The sequence below is a fragment of the Mchenga conophoros genome, linkage group LG9, assembly GCF_057382185.1.
Source record: "Mchenga conophoros isolate Kocher_MC1m ecotype Shallow Benthic linkage group LG9, M_conophoros_male_GT1.1, whole genome shotgun sequence".
In the NCBI taxonomy this organism is placed as follows: Eukaryota; Metazoa; Chordata; class Actinopteri; order Cichliformes; family Cichlidae; genus Mchenga; species Mchenga conophoros.
This window is the reverse complement of record NC_140534.1, coordinates 7,664,883-7,687,815: the sequence shown is the minus strand read 5'-3', so window position 1 is coordinate 7,687,815 and position 22,933 is coordinate 7,664,883. Positions and strand designations below refer to the sequence as shown.

General features: G+C 42.0%; 1 protein-coding gene across 16 annotated transcripts in view; it reads left to right on the top strand.

The window, feature by feature from the left end:
• The window catches only part of svila (supervillin a), a 77,849-nt gene that overhangs the window by 34,004 nt on the left and 20,912 nt on the right, over positions 1 to 22,933 (top strand). For 10 of the 16 annotated variants that reach the window (XM_085286270.1, XM_085286260.1, XM_085286271.1 and 7 more), the window contains 16 exons: positions 890 to 953; positions 3,281 to 3,372; positions 4,949 to 5,012; positions 5,115 to 5,248; positions 5,327 to 6,056; positions 10,047 to 10,916; positions 11,372 to 11,539; positions 12,151 to 12,185; positions 14,177 to 14,241; positions 14,837 to 14,973; positions 15,864 to 15,959; positions 16,392 to 16,698; positions 17,278 to 17,343; positions 18,089 to 18,578; positions 19,654 to 19,813; positions 21,639 to 21,771. In XM_085286270.1, the coding sequence (XP_085142396.1) occupies positions 5,005 to 5,012; positions 5,115 to 5,248; positions 5,327 to 6,056; positions 10,047 to 10,916; positions 11,372 to 11,539; positions 12,151 to 12,185; positions 14,177 to 14,241; positions 14,837 to 14,973; positions 15,864 to 15,959; positions 16,392 to 16,698; positions 17,278 to 17,343; positions 18,089 to 18,578; positions 19,654 to 19,813; positions 21,639 to 21,771 (3,399 nt within the window). In that variant the 5' untranslated portion in view covers positions 890 to 953; positions 3,281 to 3,372; positions 4,949 to 5,004. Of the gene's footprint in view, positions 1 to 889; positions 954 to 3,280; positions 3,373 to 4,948; positions 5,013 to 5,114; positions 5,249 to 5,326; positions 6,057 to 9,093; positions 9,178 to 10,046; positions 10,917 to 11,371; positions 11,540 to 12,150; positions 12,186 to 14,176; positions 14,242 to 14,836; positions 14,974 to 15,863; positions 15,960 to 16,391; positions 16,699 to 17,277; positions 17,344 to 18,088; positions 18,579 to 19,653; positions 19,814 to 21,638; positions 21,772 to 22,933 lie in introns of all 16 variants that reach the window. The other 6 variants (XM_085286275.1, XM_085286268.1, XM_085286264.1 and 3 more) reach the window with 6 other exon arrangements.

The window sequence follows — 22,933 nt, the reverse complement described above, 5'->3', positions numbered from 1 at the left end:
GGTGGGGGGATTTGACCTTGAGGTGATCTCGGAGGGGATGGAAGTAGGACCACATGTTTCTCCCAAAATTGCACAGCTCTGGCTACTCAGAGGTCCAAGTGCAGCCAGAACCGCACGTTTGAGGTTTAGAGCAAATAGCAAGCATAGATGTTCCCTACAGGGATGTGTTGCACAACTTGGGTTTCTCATGAGACTGTTGTGATGTTTAATACCCACTAATGCCCCATTTTGGTGGGATGGGGGGGTACTGAGGCTGTATGTCTCTGTAGGCAGGTGTTTATACCACATTGTTCCCGTGTTTACCGACTTGATTTTTCTTCCTAATACACACCAGACTGTAGAAAGTTGGATTGTGTATGTAATTAGGTTTTATCATACATTATGCTTCTGATGGCTGAGGAAACTATCTGTGCTCTCTGTATTCCTGGAGGGTGCAGTGTAGAAATGCTACCCAGTGACAATGATCCCATCTGCACTGCAACTTTGATGTGTGGTGAAACTGCACTGTACACAGGCCGTCAAACGCTCTGATGTATGATCTCATGCACAACACATAGACTGATGCTTAAGAAGGAGACGGTGTGTCTGAATATAAATGCAACAATGGTGTGTGTGTGTGTGTGTGTGTGTGAGAACTAACATAGACTACTTATTGTGCGATATGATTCAGTGGGACAGGTAGATTGTTTTCCACATTGTTCGTTTTCTCTGTGGAAGGCCTCTTAATTAATGTGGTCCTGTGCCAAGGAGCTGCAGAGAGAGCTGCTTCACGTTAACATGCCTACGCTGCTCTGATCATCTGTTCATCTGAAGACACAACCCCGGGTTCAAAGTGAAATTAATGGACCGTGGAACATGAATAAATGTTACTCTTTTCTTCTGTCCACAGGAATTGGGAGTGAGAACCCCATTAAACTAAGCAATCCCAGATTGCTACAGAAGAGAGCATTGAGGTAAGATGTGCAAAAAGACCTTTAAAAAGTAAAGGTGCTACTTAGAAATGTAGCAAACAGGCATCATGCTCCTGCAGGGGAGCTCAAATCCATGACTGATAGTGTTTCCTTGTGTTTGTGTCAGGTATGTCATGTGTTTCGGATCATTGTAATGCTGAACACTGAAGCCATTTCTAATCAAACACCTAGTACTTCATGGTGGATGAAATTCCTTTGTCCAACAAGCACTGGTTGAAATCCAGCCGCAAACCATGACAGACTCTGAGTTTTATAGGTAGCTGTATCGATACTGTTGTACTTCTTCCATACTGACAAAGATTTTGACCTAAAATTTCAAATTTGTATTCATCAGTTGGCGCAGGTTTTCAATCCAGTCCTTGTATAGTTTGGCATACCTCAGCCTTTCCTTCCTGTTTCCCTTCCTTAAGAGCGTTTTTTTGACAGCCATGCCTGAGGTTTCACTGAACAGTGAAGTGGATCAACCAAAGGGCCAGAGGCATCGCTCAGGTCCTGTTTTAGGTCTTTGCTGAATTTATTTTCTTTTTTCTTGTTTTTAAAGGGCATACCAACGCCATGCTAGGATATGTCACGTGTTCAGCTAATAGCTCTCACCTTGTTCCTGCAAAAATGCTATTTTATGCTTGTGCTATCTTGAACATTTTCATAGATTCAGGTCACGAAATTAAAAAGAATGATGTGTTTTTGCCACAGGCTAATGGTAACAAATTGTCTAAATAAATAATTAAAGCTCGTTCTTTAAGTTGTCTGTTATCTAGACCCAACACTGGTTATCCCTTAAGTTGGGTCCCATTTTATGCTCTAATGATTCTTAGGTCAGTGTTAAATGGCTCAAACAAGCGTTCCTTTGCGATGGTCGTGTAGAAGGACTGGGCTGAAAATGAGTGAAAAAGCAAACCAAAGTGCAAAGAAACACTTTAAAAGCCTCGAGAAAGAGTGAAGAATTTAGCTGAAGGCACAGTGCTGTATGCAGAGTAGTTACTTTGAATACTGCAGAATTGCTGATGGTAATGCACAGTGAACTGTAAGAGTTGCACCTTGTCCGTTATCAGGGGTTCCTCTCATTACAAATCCAGCACCGTAAGTCAACCTCACAACCGGGATAATCTTTTTCCTTTTTCCATGTTTTGTTTGCTTACTCTTCCCATGCTATACAATAAAGAATAGGAACAATGACATTGCACAGCACTGCTTTACTTGTTCATCAATACACGCACTTGCTGATACAGACTGCTGCACATAAACAAAGTGGCTCTGGCTCTCTTGGAGACGTTATTTTCTTTTCATTCTAGAACTAAGAAGCAACCTTCGCAGTGGTCTCTCCCGTGTCCCTCTCCTCTCTTTTCTCTCTCTTTCTATGATCAGAGCTCCACATATAAACACCTGTGTTCTCTTCCTCATACATGAATCACATTAAAAAATATTCTCTTTAATGTAAATTTCTTTATTAAGACAGTACTTCAGATGGGTGAGGAACTAACTTGTGCTCAATAATGTTGTTGGCTGTTTGTCAAATACACCATCAGGCCTCCTTATTAACACTCTAATCTGTGAAGTTTCCTTCACTACACTTATAAGACTGTTGGGCACATCGATGCCCAAAATCTGGGTGTTGTTTTGTTTTGTTTTGAAAGCACTTTGCATGCATGGTGAACATATCTAAAGATGAAGAAGTAGTGATGAAAAGAGATGTTCCTGTGTTGTGATGAGAAAGGATCCACCATGCACGCGTGTATCAGGGTGTTCACAACTCCGTGGTTTCTGTCCCTTACAGCAGCCACAGAGTTCAAGCGAGTTGGGTTTTCCCAGTTCTTGACTGTTTCCTCACAGCAGTAATCTGCTGCCAGCTCTTTTATAGCTATATTGCAAATTTGTGGTTTTGAATCAAATCCATAAATGACTTCAATATGTTGTTTTGGGGGGGGTTTTTTTTGTTTTTTTTTGAGAGACAGAGAAATTTGCTGCATATCTGCGAGGCTCGGGGTGTTAACGGGTCAGAAATGTCTAATATCTAGATGAATATTTGGAGATGGAGAAGTTGATGAAATTTACAGTCTCACTTCCAAATGCACAGTTCGGATGATTAATTGCATACTTTTGTAGCTTCATCCGCAATCCACTGACTGATTAGATTCTTGACCACCTCTCAAACCAACCACGCTTCTAGCAAATAGTTCAGTGATTTGTGTTTGATCAAATTCAGATTGATTCAGTGAGCCCCTCACAACTGCTTACAATGTAAACAAATCCAGTTTCCCACAGCTCAGCCCTGTTTCAATAAGAGTTGGTATTTTTTCTGCACCCCTCAGCTTCCAGAAAGAATTCTCCTGTGACGAAAAGGACGACCCAGCCAAAAGCGCCAAGGATATAGATGTTAGTCTCTTGGCCAATCTCCCCAAAGGTGAGTGAAGTGATTTTTATTTATTTATTTATTTATTTATTTATTTTTTACTTTTTTTTTATTATTTCTTGCTGAAAATGACTCTGACGTTGTCAACGTTCCCACAGTTTTTCAGAGTTGCTGTTGTGTAACAGCAGCTTGTTTGCCAGGTTGGAATTAAGTCAACATTTGTGTAAAACCAGTTTTTCTACAAGGCCCAGCTTTGCAAAATGTTATGTATGAACTGCTGTTATTATGCTGCACTTGTTTTCTTGACAGGGTTTATTTAATGTAAGTTCCAATAAAGATCCTGTAGTGGTTCACACTGGAATGTACACATAAGTTTGAAGACTCTTTTGATTAGCTGTTTATAAACTGACTCATGTATAAACTCTGGACTTTTGTAACATAGTAAGTAATCAAATCAAAAGTAAACATTTTGAATATGATTTTTGATTTTTCTTCATTCACTAGAGAATACGTGTTGAATATTTGAAATATACCTTTTCTTAAAAATAAAGTACAGAGAAACGGCAGTGATCCTGGATTAGAGGAGCAGAAGTGGGTGGATGGATCCATCTTTTTATGTTGTGACAAATAATTACAATAATTACAATCAGCTGTTTCTTTGGTGAACCCATCACTCCACAGATCAGCTTCATCCTACTCTGCAGTTCTTACAATACAATGCTCTGCATTGACAAAGTCAAAACTATGTTTTTTCTTTTTTTTATGTAAATAAATGAAAGGCAGACGTTTTTGCCTTGGCTGAAGTATCTCTGAAGTGAAATGGTGAAATGTCAGAAGCTTTCCTGAGAACAATCCTTGAAACTTGGCAAACCTTTGTTTTGGAGGTTTCTGCCATTCTGCTCCATTAGATGGGGATCATTGGTGTTTGGTAATTGTTGTTGCTATAGATTCTGGTAAGATTTTAAATAACCAAAGTCTGGGCAGCCAGATTTAGGTGCTTCCCAGCTTTTATCGTTGATGGGTTGAGAATTTTTTCCCCCCCTTTAGAAATTTTCCTGTTTTTGTGCCTTGTTGCAATCCTGTCTTATAAGATGCAGACGATCCTGTTGGTTTTTATGCTGACATTGACTTGTGTAGTCTATATATAGACGGGTGGGTGTGCTTTTGTAATTTCATTGATTCATGGGTGGACTCAAACCAGCTTGGACCACTGATAGAAGTAAGACGCATCCGAGTTCATAAGGGCTTTTAAACCAGTGGTCTCAGGAGGGTTTATTCATGGGGTTTTTTTCTGGGTTTTTTTGTTTTGTTTTGTTTTTTAAATAACATAAATTGTAAGTTGGTTTTGTGAGATTTTGTGTCGATTAGTGGAAAATAGTATTTTGGAAATGATTCAGAAACATTAAACATATAACATCAATGATTTAATCAAACTAACATTTTATGATAATATGTATATGTGAGCTCAGTGGTATGTGTTCATATTACAGATTACCAAAGCATGTCTACAAATATTTCCTGTGAGCCAAAATCTATCCAAAATTTGTCATCTTAGACCAATTAAACATTTAATTAGATCTGCTTATTCTGTACTGATTTTATTGCTTATTTATTTATTTTTGTTAAGTCTCTGAATTGAGGAAACTATTTGAGGGCATTACCACAAGCACAAGTGACTTGGAAATGAACAGGTGAGATAATGATGCATCTATAAATATGCTACAGTAATAAAGATAATACTACATAGGATAATAATGTGTAAAGATGACTCTTCCCTTTCTTTCTGTGCTTAGAAAGGAGCGCATTGCTCGGCGCTTGGAGGGTATAGAGGGTGAAGTACATCCGTCTCTGCTGCCTACCTTGGTGGCCAACCGGCTTCTGGAGGAGGACACTCCACGATACACTAGGGCCTCTGACCCCTGTGCTGGTGAGACAAGAACAGTACTACAGACTATCGTGTCTCTTTCTACACAACAAAGACATGACTTGTTTATTCTTGCACCAGTTACCGTTCAGCGTTATGGCATGGAGGGATTTGAAAGCCCAGAAATGCAGTTGATGGCTCCAGAGCGCCAGTCCAGAGCTCGATGCAGGCCTGAGCCTCAGTCCTTCATCCACACTGAGCCAGTTCACATTTCGGGTCCGACCAAAGGTGTTCCTGAGTTGGAGTCCAAGGCTGAACGCATCGCCCGCTACAAGGCAGAGCGGCGCCGGCAGCTGGCCGAACGCTACGGCATCTCTTTGGATCAGGAACCCGACTTGGACCATCACTCCCGCTACCCCCGCTCTCACAAAGAGTCGGACTGCTCAGAGAGACGTAATAGAGGGGAGCTGGTGGGAGAGGAAGGCAGAGATATCACCCTAAGTGCTTACACCAGTACCTTAGCTACTAGCCCAAGGGCAGGCCGTTCAGCTCCGCCACACGGCTACCCGGACCCAGGCTGTGATATTGGTCACACCAGGGTGGAGTTGTTCTCAGAGAGGGAGAGGCTGATGAACCTGGAGAATCAGCGCAGGGCCGCTCCGCCTGAGCCTCCATCCTCCTCTTCATACATGGATGTGACATCATCGTCCTCCTCTGCTAAGGTGCCTGCAAAAGACTACACAGTGACTGGCATACCACCCAGTTCACCCAAGCAAGGCAGGCACCCCTCCCTTTCCTCGCCTAAACATGGTGCGTCTCCTGGTGACCTATTCATTGAGCAGCAGGCCCAGAACGTCCTCAGCAGACAGGGGTGAGTGTTTTGATCTCATCTTTGTTTTTGTTGGGGGTAGATCTTTTTTTATTTTAATAAATCCATTTATACATAACAATGGTAAAATACACTTTTGCTAAAGTTTTTGGGGTACTTTAACTGTTTTTGTTTTTGAAAAAAGCAAAGATCAAATTTTATACCAAAGTGTGCAGTACTCCCTCTAACACAGCAACACACTCAACACAACATGGAATAAAAAAGGTCAGACGTCACTGCATTTGCAGAAACATAGATGTATCCATGTTTTTCTGCTGGTAACTGAGACACCATTGTTAAATTGTAACAATGGTGTCACAACAAGATTAGCTTGTTGTGACTTGTGGAGGGAGGAAGACACATTGTTGTAGCAAACCGTTTTCTTTTTTTTAAGTTTGATTTGGTTGAAAATGGACAACCCTGAGTTTTCTACGTGACTCCAGATTTTTGAGGGGTTTCATATTTTACTTTATACATAAATTGTCCCTTGTTTCGGGAGGCTTTTTCTGCATTAAGCTCCCAAGATCCCCTTCACATACAAACATGGGGTTTGAACCAGAACCAGAACTTTAACAGCTGTTCACACTGCATTGTGTTTAAAGGATGGATCCATCTCTCCATCTATTTCTGTCACTGTTGCTCTGTTCGTTCCACATGTCCAAGGTCGTTCTCTTAGCAGGACTCTTGTTTGATACAAGGTCATGCAATCCGAGCTCATTCTGGAACAGACCAGCTCCCATAGTCACCTACAACTGGGCAGATTAGTCTGCCTGTGCTGTTCTGTGCTGTATGTTTATTCTAGAGATTTCAGGTGGATGTCTTGAAGAACAAATTGGGGTATTTTTCAGATTCAGAGGATCTCTTACTAAGTTGTGGATAGTACTTTAGCATGTGCACCAAAATGATACACTGCATTTGCCTAAGGGGAGGAATGGATAACACTGTCGTTGTGAGTCCATCCTTTAATTGTATGTTTAAATGGTGGCTAAAAGGACAAAAATGACACCCGAATATTAAAACACCTGAGCTAGCAGCTCTTTAGAGGGGACGTACTAAGAGTTGTTTCAGCTCCACAACTGTTGGAAAAGAGAGAATCCGTGTATGCACCCCTGTTTCTTGCCCAACCCAGATCATGACCAGGCTCCAGCCCTGCACTGTTCCACTGCAAACAAACATATGAAGGTGCATTCCTTGCTTCTACATCCGTCCGGGACATTATTCCCAATCCATCTGTGTTCCCCTCTGCATCGCCCCCTCTTTCTTTTCCTCAGTTTCCCTCTCAGGTTTCAAAACTTGGCCAGGTTGTATGTGTGTCCATGGTGCAGGGAGGGTGTTGTGTTACTGGGCAGCTCAGTGTGACTCCACAGCTACATCTCTGACCCACAGCTGGGTCTGATCAAGACCAGTGAACCCTGAGGAGAAACAAGCAAATAGGAGTGTCTCCGCTCTCCTTTTTCATTGGATGTGTGGGAGACTAACATGAAATGCTACGTTTTAGCTCTTGTAGTGAAATGTTCAGAGCAACCCAAATGTCATCATTAGCAAAAGCTTGATGCACTTTTATTCCAGCACGATCATTTTCATCTCCTTTATCAGCATTGAAACTTTCTGGAACTGGTGAAAGAAAATAATCAAAACAACAATTAACTGTAATGGTACTTATATAGTGCCTTTCCACAAAGTTGAGCACTCAAGCTCAACAAATGAGTTTCTACTGCAAGTCTCATGCATTCTGGACTTGGAAGAGCGTGGGATCAAGTGACCCTTCAGTTTGTAGACCCACTCTACCACCCAAGCCACAGCTCTGCAAACTAAGTGCAGAGCTGCACTGATTATCCACTAACAGTTTAGTTTAGTTTGTTATTTTTGTAGTAGTATCAAGTTGTAGTGTTTTCCTAAGTGCTGTACAATAAAGTGGATATCTTAAGGATTTTAACATCTTTGCTTCACAAATGGCGCTCGCTGCAGCAGTCCAACAGAATAGCCTCATCAAAGGTGTATAATCTACAATAAATCACAATACGTTTATACGCAGATGATAACTTATTATTCTTACAGAACCACAAGTGTCAGTACTGGAAGCTAGCAGTTTATTCAGTAGACTGTCTAAGGTTTCTAAATATTCAGTCAGCTGGTCAAAATTAATTCTGTTGCAACTATCGATTTGCTTAGGAGTTGAAATGTTTCCACACAGAGACATGAGGCTTGCTATAGTTGAGGAAGAGCCAAACTGATTGGTCCAGTCAGAAGACTATCTGTAATTTGTAATCTCCAGTTACTCAAGTAAAACATTTCTACCTCATGACCTGCGTCAGGTCTGTTTCCCCACTTGAATCCAAGGCTAACAGATATGACTTTGTGTTGTGTAGTGAGCTGTTAAATTCAGGTTCTTGTATCCCTAAAAAAGAGATTTGCTTCACAAACTGATTTTTGTTTCCTCCCTTCATTCTTCAGTTGATCTCTTAATGTATTTATAACTGATCAACATTTTTTCCAGTTCTGCTGAACTCTGATCTGTGCTTAGTGAAAAATTCACACTGTTTGCCTTTACTCAGCATCAGAGGGCCAGCATGACTCATCTGGCTCTGGTGGAGTGAGATGGCATTTCCCTTGAATATCTGCTTCTGCAGATAAAACCTCAGCTACAGAGGCGTACATTTAAAGAGCCCTCTCTCCAGATAGCATCAGTGTTATCAACAAATGAGTGTATCTATAGATAGCATCTATGTAATAAGATCTGATGTAATATAACTGCACTATCTGACCATTGGTCATAATTCAACAAGCCTTAAATATGAGACTTATTATTCATATTTTTACTGTGGCAATTAAATGTATCGTGTGGGAGTTAAACTTGTGTTCTTGGGATTGTGCTGATTGCTAAACTCAGTGTCTCTTCAGTCAGTCTTGATGTGAAGTCAGTGGAGTGTGTAATATAGTTTTGTCTCGGGTTATATGCTTCAAGAAAAAGACCTCAACACTGAATTCAGACCCAACTGCCCAGTCAATCACGTTTCCCATTGGGTTTCTCTTGGTGCAGTGCAAAGACGAAACTTAGTACTGATTGGTTCCTCCAGACTGATGCTGAAGGCGACACCCACTCCCTCATCAACTGGCCTTCAAGGTAGACAAAGGCTGGTTGTTTCTCACCCCCAGTTATCATCTACCATGTTCCCATTCATCTGGACCAACCCTTGTGAGCTGTGCTTTTTAAACAGCAGCTCATTACAGGGCTCCAGTTTTTTAAATATTATTATTATTATAAATTTCTGTGATGATGCTGCATTTACTCACTTAGGGTCCTGAGTTGACCGGCAGGCGACTGTTTAATAATCTCTGCTTTTGAGCTCTGGACGTCTGCTGAACAGTCATCCTCATCCTCATTGTCACCAGCTCCAGTCCCCTTGGCTTCCAACCATAACTTCATTTCTCACTCACCTTTTGCTGTGTTTAGCTTAAACCCCATTTGGTAACAGCTGTGTGATGGATCATATTATATCAACAATGACAAATGCTCGTACAGTATTGCCTTTTTAACAATTATGCTGTCGGTGACTGGATTTGTGAGTTGTGGGTGTTTTGTTTTGTTTTTGAATACTTTCTTCAAGAATCAGATCTTAGTAAGAATTTAACCATTATTGCCAGTGTGAGAGAGAGCCTGGAAATAATTCTAAACCAGTTCATATCAGGCAAAGATGTATGTTGGTTTTAATCTGGCTTGTATGGTATGTTTATGGTTTTATGAAATATTTGAGTCAGGAAGACTAAACATCTGAGCCAGTATTTATACTGGTCTTACATCCAAATATAAAATCTGCATGCTTTGTCAGTGTCCAGCCCTAATGTCAAACAAGAGGCTGAGCTCCTCCTTTAGTGCTCAAAGGCTGACACACAAAGGATCACAATCAAAGTCATCTTTCTGAGCTTCTATGAGAGCTATGCTTTGCCTATTGATGTTTTCCAAATGTTAACCAGTCCTTTGTCTCCCTGAAGAATCAGAGTTAGGGAGAGGCTTGTCAGGGAGGAGGGCCGCCAGAAGAGCCCAGAGTTCGGAAATGTTACAGAAGGCCTAGTGTACCGCAGACAATTTCAGCACCAGCCCCAGGCTTCTACACGCTACCATGCAGACCCACTAGGCCCACAGCAGGCCTACTCCCACCATCATCCACAAGTTCAGCACAGCCAGTCTGGTCCACAGGGAGGGCAAGAAGTTGGCAATTACCCCAGTTATTTGTCCATGACCTCTGGTTCTACATCCAGAACTGGGCAGCAGCAACAGCAGGTGGAAGAGGAACAAGCTGGTGAGGCTGAGGCGGTCAAGACAGAGGGCCTTCTGAGGAGCAGAAAAGCAGTCTTGCCTTCACAGATCCGGCGCAGAGAGAGGAGCAGTGAAGACCCATGGAGAGGGCGAGGTGAGGAGGAGCTGGTCGTGTACAGGATGCAAAGAGAGGCTGAAGCAGAGGAACCTGTTAGAGGGGGACTTGGAGGCAGACCAAGACGGGAGGAAGCAGAGTATACCTCCTGTCTGCAGGCGGCGGAGCGCCGACCCAGAGAGCGGGAAAACGCTGATCGTGCCCACAAAAGACCGGCTGCGACCCACATTGAGCCCAGAACATCTCACACAGGGCCAGGAAGTTCCAGCTCCACCACAGCTCTGAGCCGATCCGTGTCTGATGCTGGAAATCAACAAGGACCCAATCAGAGGACCTTGCAACACCAAACCAAGGAACCCCAGGAGGTCAGAGAAGGAGAAAGTTTGAGTAATGGAGAGAGTCACCAGGACACCAGGGTGTCTGTTGCACAGCTCAGACATTCCTACATGGAGAGCACCACCACTCCTCCAACCAGCCGCAGGAATGAACTGTAGGTGGTAAAATGCTGCATGGCCTGTACTCGCTGACGCTTATTACCTAACATCATCTGGCTACTCAACGGCTAACAAGCAGCTACGTCTGGTGTGATGCTAACATCCCAAGCACAGTGGTTCATTTAATCTGTAGACATGGCATACATGCATTAATTTGCTAACACTAATCGTCCTGCAGTACGGTGTTTGTCTCTGCTTTAATGGCACTGTGAGTTGTTTGGATACTGCCTGGAGCTCGTGTGTGTGTGTTTAAACTGTTAAAAAATCTGCATGGGCTTGCTCATAGGCTCGATTTTAAAAACCAGAGGTGTGGTTGAATGTTCAACACCTCTGCTTTTAAACAGTTTTATTTTGCACCATGTCCCTCTCTATTTCTCCCTGACAACTCTGTATTCTCTCTTTCCTTTGGGTTTTCTGTCTGTTGATCCCTCTCCTTGAATGGCCCCTCCAGTGAAATGGAGGAGTGCAGGGCACTGACGGGCTACGAGGCCCCATGGAGAGGGGAAAGGGACAGGGGGCGCAGGCCCCGGCAGTATATCTATCCTGGGGAGAGTAGAAAGACCTCTGAGAGGTTTAGGACACAGCCCATCACTTCTGCTGAGCGCCATGAAACTGATAGGTACTGCTCTGGATTCAAGAATGCACAGCTGAGTGTGAAACGCATGCATGTTAAAAGAAATCACAACTTTGTTTAATTTGGAATGCAACGAAATGTTGATTTTAGTCATGTTCGGGTGACCTGTAATCAAATATATATATTAGTCTCTACCAAGGTACCATAGTCTTATCAATATCATCACAGTGAAACAGGCCAGTGAGAATAATGCTCACATATACAGACCTAAACACCCTCCCTCTCCTTGATTTTCATTCTAACGACATTAGCAAACAAGGAAGCTTAAAGGCCAAAGGTCCCTCTGATTGGGCCTTGGCAGTGGTCATCACACGTGACCACAGTGAGGACGCATGAATTGGCCTTTGTCAGTAATCAAGTCCCGAGACCATGGATCAGAGCAGACTAATGTAATGCTGTCTAATTCTCTAGCTTGGTCTGCTTTCTCTCCATTTTTCAATTCTAACGCGAGCTGTCACATTTCCAGCATACCACAAACTACTGCTTTTCTCAGCACGCCGCTAGCCTTCTAACCACTCGCCACTGATTTACTCACCTTTTTTATTGTTATACATAAGCTTCGAACTGATCACCTTTTTCTTTTTGTGCTTTTGAAGGTCTTGTGTGAGTTCAGACTTTGCTTCTACTGAAGGTAAGTAGTTTTTCTCACTAACCTCAGATTTAGATTTTCAGAATACAGTAACAGTAAGTAGGTATAATAATAAGTAGATATAATGCTAGGCTCATTGCATCTTATTTTCTACTCCGGTATAGATATCATACAACAAAAGTAAAGCTCATGAATTAAAGTAACCACATCTAATATTTCTGTAGACATCCATGTGGAAATGCTGAATCACATGGACATTGTTTCAGTTTCAGGGTTTTCTTGGTTAATTTTACATGAGAGCCAACTTAAACGCTACACATTGTCATGCCACAGACTGATACAGCATAGTTTCTTTTATAATTCTTTGGATGGCTGCTGAGATCACGAGGATGGAAAAAGAATGCAGTTACATTCATGCTTTAGTTCAACTGTCTTTCCATTTATATCTGCTCTGTATCATAACTGCATAGGTTCATGTAGTAGTATCTGCAGTTCAGTGGTCAGTGACTAACTATGAAAACAGCATTACTGATTATTTACAGCTGCACTCATCTATAAGTGAACAGAATGAGTTTTCAGTGGCTTCAGTAATAAACACATGGATGGAGGCCTGGTGACTTAAATCTGTTTTTTTTAGGTCGTCTTTATTTTATATGAAAGCGTGATATTTTGAAGTGGAGTTTACAGAGTCATTAATGGTGCTCACAGTAGCATAACATCACTGTGGCCCCGCTTAGGGCAGAGCCAGCTCATCTGCTTCTTATAAACATGACTTGGTCGGGATGCTTTGGCGAGTATTATGTAGGCCAGAGCTCAGCACTGCAGTGTCAAAGGGATAGCTGTTTGATGATGTCATGGCATGTGTCTTGCAGAGAATAAAGCGTGTATATTCCTCACACCTGTCCATCTTTTTATAGTCTCCTGAGTGACTCCAGTGACGGGTTTAGTGGTTTGTTTGTTTTTTCCCTGCCATTAAGCCAGATGGTGTTAATAACGATTGATAGGTATCACACAATAGTTGTCATACTTCTGTGTGTTAAATAATTAGATTATTGGGAAAGGTTTATCGAGCATAAATGTACCTATCATCTTAAGATGCTCTTCTGTTACCATTTTTATCCAAAGCTAGCTAGTGCTAAAGTGTTCAGTTTCTTTTAAAGTGACTTCAGTTTTTTGCATATTATAATAATGTCAGTGTTACTGCATAACATTCTTTTTTTATTGACCTATAATTTAGTAAATATGTAGACTAAAGCAGGATCTTTAATCAGCGACTAGTGACTACAGTCATTTGAAATAACCACTGTTAGTACATTTTAAACTAGAGCAAGCTAGCTAATTAAGCTAATACTAGCTTAACGAGTTTGTTCAAATTGTCTGCCTTTGAAATGTCCTTACATGATGGCAGTTTAATGCGATATTATAAGTATAATGCGTTGTACATACTGTACAGGGTTGAACTAGCACTGAGTTCGCAACAAGAGACTGTGTACGGTCAATAAAACTCACAGATTCGTAGCCATGCAGAGCTGTTATTGGGGTGAAGTGGTGGGCAAAGGACTGAAGTGACAGCTATGGAAGAGGAGGATATTGTTGACTGAGGAGGAAATGAGGGTTACTTATGCAAGAAGCCTGGAATGTGTTGGTGTTCATGGAGAAATAAAGAGTCTCTGTTGTTTCTGTAAAGTCGTACCCCGTGGTTTCAAGGACATTTGTTGAAACCCTTGTTTTTATTTTGTGTACTCAAAGTGTACACTTAATAGAATCATTAGTGTATGAATAGAAATATATGTAAATAATCACATTACAAAACTTATTTGCTCTTTCTGGCAATATAATTTGGTGTTTTAGTGTCTTTGGCAGAAAATTTAAGTAGTGTTTTACAGAGTGTCTATGGTAGCATAAAACAATAAAATATTAAGATAAAAAAACCAAAACGTAAAACAAAGTATAGATGATACAGAGAACTGTGAAGCAGAATTTATGTAGTTAGAACTGGTTTCTAACTCTAACTTTTTTTTCCTTTGTTGCAGCTGATGAAGAGAAGCTAGATGAACGGGCCAAGCTGAGCGTCGCAGCTAAGCGCTCTCTCTTCAGGGTGAGTTTTGACTTCAGCCTGTTGGGCATCTTATATTGTCTGAATACGAGCTTCCAAGCTGAGGAAAAACTTCATTCCAGTTATGGGTACGATTGCAGACTCTGGGATTAATAAAGTATTCTGATTTCAATTTCCTGTCCTTCTCTTACTTTGAGGATTTAGAAATTTTGATTGCAGATGTGAGTCACAACTGAGCCAGCCTTATTCCTGAAATGATTTGTGCCATAATTCAGCGGCTTCTAGAATCACTTTTAGCAGGAAGGAGTTGAAGGAAACCTTTTCTGTATGATTGTGTCAGGCTCTCACGTTTTTGTGGAAGAATTGTGTCTCTGTCCTCTTCAGTGTTGCTTCAATCCAAAGCCTGTTCATTTCTCAGCCTGTAGAGTCTCAGATGTTGCTCTTATTTCATATGGAAGCAGTAAGGTGCAGGAAGTTTTGCTTGTTCATTTTGCTTTAAAAAAAAAAAAAGCAATTTTTTATTTATTTATTTAGTTGCAAGATCTGCTAAGGACCAGAGAAGGTCTATACAGTTTGTGTAATCAGCTGTGTTCATTTCTAAAGATGACCAATGTTTACCCTAATTATCTCCATCCAGGAACTGGAGAAGAGCGTCGATGGCGGAGCTCCTAAACTGCGGTCCAGGAATGCTGCTGTGGACAGGAGACTAAGACGGACACAAGATCGATCCAGAACTCAGCCGGTCACAACTGAGGAAGTAGTCATCGCAGCCACGTAAGGCTCTGTCACCTTGTTTGATGCTATGTAATGTGAAAGACACCTCTAACAATAATAGGGTAACTTACTTTCTTGATAGGCAAAGAAAAAGTGTATAATTATATAGTTCTATCAGGAAGAATGACTAAATAAATGTAAGCTTGAAAATGAGCCCATGGTGAGTACAAATGTGACACAAGAAAAAAGTACGTCTGGTCCTTTTACTAAGAACCTTCTGATTTTTTTTTTACTCTGAAAATGTTTCACATGTGGGTTTTTATTCTCATTACTTTAATTTTTATTACTATAATAGTACTCATTTTAAAACCTTTCACAAAGAAATGTTTCTGAAGACTATCTAAAAGGAGCAAAAATGTTAATCGCTCAGTATGATGAGAATTGCATAGTTCCGGGGCTATAATAGCAAAACCTCAACCCTCCTCCCCTTTTTGTCACAAGCTGTGGCCGGGGAATGACCACTAAGACTCCATCTACAGATCTGTGTGTTCCTGACAGCATATATCAGGTCAATAAATCAGAGGTGTAAAATCTTTAAGTGCATTAAAGCAAATACATGCACATCTGTTCTATTTGAAAAGTGCTCTAAAGGGAAGTTCTCCTAGATTATCAAAGCGGAACAAACTCAACTGTGCACTTGTGTGTAGGCATCCATCTGTGGAGAGACCTTGCTGTGAAGATGAAGTTCTAGGGTGTTACCAGTTTTTGTAGATTTAAACTTTTCTTTCTGCGTGAAATTGTTTCTTAAAGAAAGCTGTGCCTCTGACTTTTTCACTGTCCTCACATCTACATGAAACTTTAACCACCATCCTAGTCTTCATGTTTGCATCTTCCTGTGTTCTCTGTCCTCTGTGTGTGTATGACTGTGTCCCTGTCCTTGACCACTGTAGCGCCCCATCTCACGTGCCACAAATGGTGTCCGCTCACGCTGCCGTAGCACGCGTCCCTAGCCCCACCCTAGTTTACAGCACTGTCCCACCATACAGGTACACAGCAGACGTGTGTGCACGGATATGTATGCTCACATCGAAGTGCGGTGTTTGACTAACACGTTTGAGTCTTGGCTGCTATGCAGTTTTTCTTCGTTCACTGTGTTTTAAACTATAGGATTGAGTTGCTGGTAAAGTTCTAATGCACAGTTTTAAGGTTTGGTGCCCTCATGTGTGATCGGAGGAAACTACATGAATTAATTGCTAAGATAGGACGTCTGGGTTTTTAACTCACTGCTTGGTGAGCATGACTCACCCTGCATGTGTAGCAAACCTTTTTAGCTCTGTGTTGGCGACTTTTATTGGCTGTCAGAAAATGCACTCTCTCTGACATGCCACTCGCTGGCTTGCATGAGCTCCCCACAAGCTTACAGAAGTCTCCGTTTTCCTCTCCCTCTTTGTCTCTTGGATGTCTTCTCCCCTCCTCAGCCTGCAGGCATCCTCACAGCAAAGTGCTGTTGCCCATGAGCAAGTGAGGGAGGCCCGGCGGGCGCAGGATACCAAGGAGATCCGGGGCCCGACGCAGACGTCTTCACTAAAAGAAAAAGATACAAAGCAGAGCGAGACTCAGGAGGAGCCTGACCTCTGCACCCTCAGCCTGGCTGAAAAGATGGCGCTGTTCAACCGGCTGGCTCAGCCCCCAACCAGGGTCACCCACACAAGAGGGGACACGCGGCAGCGGAGGGCCAACGCTCGCTACCAGACACAGCCCATCACACTGGGAGATATGGAACAGGTGGGGAAGCAGCAAGGTCACTTTGTTTCTCCAGTGCTTCGGTTCACTGGGAGAAGACCTCTTAACTTTGCTTTCTTACTGTACACATTCACTCTGTTAGTGCCACACAATACAAAGGTGGAGTATAAATGTAGTAATAATGTGTCATGACTTACTCGGTCAATCCAGTGTCTTATGCACAGAGTACGTGAATTAATATTTTTAGAGAACACAAGAGGAAAAGTGAAAATTCTGTTAATGAATATAAATGATGATGTAACTAAACAGCTGCTGTCCAGCTCTGGGAGCAGATTGCTGTTTAAGGGTAATGAATGTTAACAGAGTTTCAAATGGGCATGGATGGAATCATATGACAGAATTATTCTAGTGTTCACTGAAAAATGAAGAAATGTGAGAGCACCGAAGTGATGATATATGGAAAAGGGAAAAAAACATTTAAAGGTGGAAAAATTGAGAAGTTGCAATGATGACATGTTATCTGTTAGTCAGTGGGTTTGCAGGGGTTATAATTAAACTCCTGCTACTAAAGTAGAAAATCCATGAAACAAGAACTGCAGCATGCTGGTGTTTCTGCTCCAGGAGCTCTCAGACGTAGACCTCAGTGATGAGCAGGAGCTGTGTGACAGTCTGGTAGAAGACCTACAAGTAAGCTTCCTCTGAACAGTCACCGACCACCACTTGCCTGCATCAGTGGAGGCTGACACAGCGGGAGCACTCTTCTCAGAAATGACCGTCCATTTCTGTGAACAACACGCTCTGTGTTTTCTTTTTTGGCTCGTCTCCACATTGGTGTGATTTCATTCTGAATGTACGTTGCATGGCCCAGCTTGTGATAAAGCTCTGAGTCATCAACCCCAGTTCAATAAAGAGGCGTGGATGGATGAAGCACACATATCAGCGAGTCTGTGGGCTTTAAAAGATGTCTCTGTGACAAAGAAGAGGGAAACCAAAAGCAGTTCAACTCCCATCTACAGCCACAGGAGTTGAAAGTTTGATTGTGGGGGAAGTATGAGAGAGAAATTTGAAGCAAAAGCGAGTTAATGGATGGATACATGTTGCAAGTTTCCTTGACATGGCTGCTTTCTGTTGCTTGTCATTTGTTCCTCAGCAGAAGTGCCAGGTTAGTTCTCCTCTATGGATTATGAACCCAGTTGTTATAAACTGAAAGTGTTTGTCATGCGTTGTGCGTCGGCGGCTGCTGGCATGGCTTTGTGATGTGGGCTGACCATTAAGAGAGGCTGCTGTGTGATGCCCAGGAAGTGCACTGAGTCAGGCAGGCTGTGATTAGTCAGCGTTATTCTCTCGATTGTTTGTGTGTGCACTTTGCCCGAGCCGTTTCTCAGCCTCTGTAGCAAACTGACCCACTTCTTTGTCTGTCTGCATTACACAGCTTCAAAACGGCACAGGCTCTCGGTTTGGACACCACCTATCTTCCTCGTCTTCCTCTGCACTCAGAGCAGGCGGGACGGTGTCCAGTGACCACGCCGGAGACATCCACATATCCACTGCAGCCTGCGTGGAGCCCACCTATCCCAGCTCTGACAGGTCTCTACCCCCTCGCCAACCAGACGGCCCAGTCGGGGGGTCCCAGGGATCCTCAGATCACCATAGGCATCACATTTTGCCCCAAGGGGAAGACCAGATTGATCTGGGAGGGGGGAAGAGGAAGTTGCCGTCTCCTGAGAGAGCAGTCAGGCAGACAGCACTGCCCCAGCCCCAGAGTGGGAGAGAAAGGAGAGAAGAGGAGGAAGAAGCAGAGGACGAGCAGCTGCAGCAGTGGCCGGACAGTGCGATAGAAGAGGAAGTGCTGTGGAGCTCAGAGAGCCACAGGCTCCAGGACAGCCAGGAGCAAAGCCAGAGGAGCAGGGCCACCAGCGGAGGTAAGAAAACAGCAGGAGGAGGAGCTCAAAAGCATCAGTCTGCTTTTTATTGCCTGAACTACTCTGCTGTTTGTTCTGTCTTTACTGAAGTTTATAAACTTGCCAAGTTTACATTAAGATTTGGGGAGAATGATAACTGTAACTTGTCTATATTAACATTCAACAGCGATATGTGTTATAGACCCTGAAGAGGAGAAGAGGATGGATGAATGGCTAGATGCATATTTCCTTTTTTTAGTAACTGGAAATATTTGGATCAGAGGGTAGTGCTGTGGACTTGTAGGTTAAAGCTAGCAGTAGGTTGTTATCTTGGTTAGTAAGGTGCACCTGCAACTTAATTTGGTGTTAAATGGGAAGCTTATTTTGGTTAGCATGCAGAGTTAGTGTTTCTGGGTAGAACACTGGAGTTTAACAGAAATAAATGAAAAAAGTGAAGCTAATCAGAAGACTAAAATAGGTTTTAAAAATTTAAGGAGCAAACTATGCTAACAGTTGGTATCGGTTTCCGTCAACAAGTTCTAATCCAACCCACTTCCTGTGTGTCTGAGTGAAAATGTTGAGTTCAGACTGTGGTTTTCAGGCTTCCTTTGTATCTGAGCACTGCAGTAACACCGGGCCGTTCACTGTCTCTGTGTCAGCATGTGGCTTGTCAGAAAATAGAAATCAGTCAAACTGGAACTGTGGAACTTGTTTCGGGGCAGGGGGAAGGAATAGTGCGTTGACCTGAGTCTCCAGTGTGGGTTGTTTGATTACAGCTGTGGCAGAGATGTTTAAAGCTGTGAAAAGTGTCTTTGCTGCTTCTCACGAGGTGGACGGGATTATTTCGGTGAGCATGAAAGATGATTGCTGCGATGCTGCTTTGAGATGCTGAGTCTGCACTGTGACACCTCTGACTGTTATGTTAAAGGGTTTACACCCTACACAGCGATTCTTAGTTAATGTATTTTCCTCAAAAGATCATACAAGCGGTCACAGTTAATGTTTATGGAGTTGCTGCTGAGTTACTGATTTTTATTTATTTATTTATTTTCTCTCCCCCTCTCCTCTCACTATTTCTGTGTGCTCACACTCACAGACCTGCTGGAATCAACTGTGGTAACATCCAGAGCAACATCTGGCTTCCCTGAAGCAGCAGACACAGACAGCAACACACACCCAGCTGACTCGGTTCAACCTGAGCAGGGAGACGAACTGAGCGACAGGATGATGGCCCGACACATGTCCATCAGAGAGAGGTGAGCATGGAAGTGTGCTAAGATAGGATTTAATATATATTTACTGCATGTCTGACCATATTCACGTATTGCAGAATACCATTTACCTGTTTCTCGGTAAATTAATCCTACAAGAGCAACGCAAAAGAAATCACGGTTTGCTCTGCTAGCTACATGTTGTTGTTTTTTTTAATTCATTAACAATAAAAATAAGTTTAAATGTCTTTGTTTTTTAAAGAAAAGACATGTATTTCAAGACAAAATGCCGTGGTCACTGAAAACAGGCGTCGGTGCATAAAAATGCTAAATGATTAGGACCAATGGTTTCATTATTCATGAATGGTCATCAGTCATAGCACATTTGTGATCAGCTCTTTTACTTTTAAATTAAGAATGGATAAAATGTGATGACTCAAAATTACATCATGAGGGCAAAGAGGGAGGAGTTTTTAGGGTATTAGAGGGTTTTTTTCTTTACTGTTGAGCTTCCTGGGATGAAGTCTGGAGTATTAACAGAAGCAAAATGATAAAGAAAAGAAATTATAGATTTTTTTTCATTACATTTCATTGTTGTTATATAACAAAACTAAAGCTGAGTATTGGATTCCTGAGCAAATCCTTACATAAGTCCTGTTATGTCATACTGGGATAATTGAGCTGTTCGTGCTAGTTGACTGGCAGACATAGGACACTAATCATGCTCTAAACTGACTGATGATATAATAAAGTTGCATGTAAACTGGTGTTAAAGCCTGTGGAGTTTGTACTAGTTATTGTGCTTCTCGTAAATCTGACTCTTTGACCATGTTTTGACTAATTTGTGTCGTTCCCACGTTCAAAGCATTTCTCTGGAGCAAGGGTCTGTATCCCAGATACAGCTTGCAAGTTGGACTGAGTGCTGCTTTCATCCTGTTTTTGCATTTGCTGTGTAGCCCTGGGGGCAGAACAGGACATTTCCTCGCTGGGTCACAGAGGGGTGCTTGTGATGGGGGGGCAAGTGGGGCACAGCCAGGACCCTGACCTCTTGCATATATTGGTCCTGTCTGCCCCAGCTCACAGATGAGAGCTCAATAATTGAAGCTCTGTTCTTGCTCACGTTTAGGTTTTTAGACTTGTCGAGTACTTTAAACCTAATCCCAGTTTTCCTTATTAAAAAGATGGAAAAATTCAGGGTTGAGGTTTGAGTTGCTTTCCCAGCTCCTGTTACACTGACTGGCTCTAATCAATGTTTATGTGTAATTGGATCAGAGCTGTCATTGCTCTGTCTGTACACTGTTTACTTCTGCAGCTCCTAAACGACATGCTCGCTGCCTCTGTTTAATGTCTGCTGTCTTCTCATTCATAAATGTAGAGGAGCATGGCTGCTTTTTGTTGGCTTTACTATTGTGACAGGTTGGGCTAAAAGCTCTGGGGAAGTAAGGTTTTGTGTTTCTTCGGCAAATGTGGAAATAAAGAGTCTGCCTGCAGCTGCAAACTCAATGGCTCTTCATTAAAACCACAGCGTGTAGTTGCTTTTGTGCCATCCTTAACATACAGTTTGTCATGTCACGTTTGACAAAGTGTCTCAAAATCATCTTCATAAAACTCACCTCTTAAACAAATTGCTCAAGTTTTCCATAAATGCTCTGGATTAAATTTGAAAGCCTAGCCAAAATAAGGATTTGTTGCGGTTTTTTTTGTTTTGAAAAGTGTCCTCTAACTACAAAAAACTCAACTGAAAAACATTATTTATTATTATGAGCGCTTTGAGTACTCCGGGAGAGTAGAAAAGCGCTATATAAGAATCAGTCCATATACCATTTATTTGTATGCTACAGCTCATGATCCTCTCCCCTTCCCCACTCAGAGTCGCCTTGTTAAAGAAGAGTGGCGAGGAGGACTGGAGGAACAGGATCAATAAGAAGCAGGATGTGGTGAAGATTGCTGCAGCAGAGCAGAATGCTCAACTCTGGGAGGTGGAGCAGAGCTTCAAGAAGAAGGTAACCACCTGACGTGAGCACCCACTGCTGAATTAGCACGTCAACAGAGAAGCCTGAGGTTGTCCCTTGTATCGCTCATGTTTTTGCACGTAGTCATAGCAGCATGCATTCATGACTGACTCTGCTACTTTGTGTCCACAAGACCTGAATGCAGAAGTGATGCAGTGAGTTGGTTAATTTGATTTGATCGACTGTGTCGCATTATGAAAGCAAGTATTTAATGTGTCAGCCTCTGAGATCATGCCGCTCAGTAGGTGTTCTCGATCTTCTATTGCTGACGTGTACAGAAAGAAAAATCTGATCAAAGACTGATACCCTTTAAACAATCACTTCTGTAGAACAGAGCTACAAGGAACATGGTAACAATTTTCAATATCTCTAAACAGAGAGGTCGTGTTTTTGTCTGCGTCTTTTGATCTTTTTCTCTTTTCTCTGTTCTGTCTCAAGCAGCTGTTGCATGTTTTTGTTCTTGGACTGTATCAAGAGATAATCTGCATGTCTTCCATCCTGGCAGTAGAATACATACTGTGGTGTCTGGATCAGTCACACAATACTTCATGGGGCATGCTGTTTTTATTTCCTAAATATGGAAGCCTGCGGCTGCCACTATTCAATCATGAACATTTTTTTCTTTCCTTTCCTTTCTTTTTAGTATACTAATTTTTTCATACGTCAAACCTTTAAAATCCAATTTGATTTTAGGCCGAAAATGCATAAATGCAGTGAAATTAAACGCACGCAGTTCAAATACTTGGGTAACTTTTACGTTATCCCAACATTTTAGCTTATCAGATTTCTAATAAATAGTGAAACCCTATTTATATAATAGTAATATAATCCCAAGGCTGACAATCACAAATGCAGTTTTGCGTTGTGATGAATCATTTCTGGAGTAGCAAAAGTGAAAGCACGCAGGCTATAATATTCATAGGGCCACTCTTCCTAAGCTGTTCACTTAATTCTGATTCATTTAGCCCCGCTCGAATGAATGTATTACTACATGTAGCCATGTAATAAACTATACATAACTGTACTTGTGATAGTATACCTGGTACTTGAAATGGATATCTCAAGTCTCTAAATAAGTTTTGGGGGGAGTTGACATAGAATAATCCTGCTGTTTAAGAGTTTTATTTTGCATTATGACGATAAAATATTAATA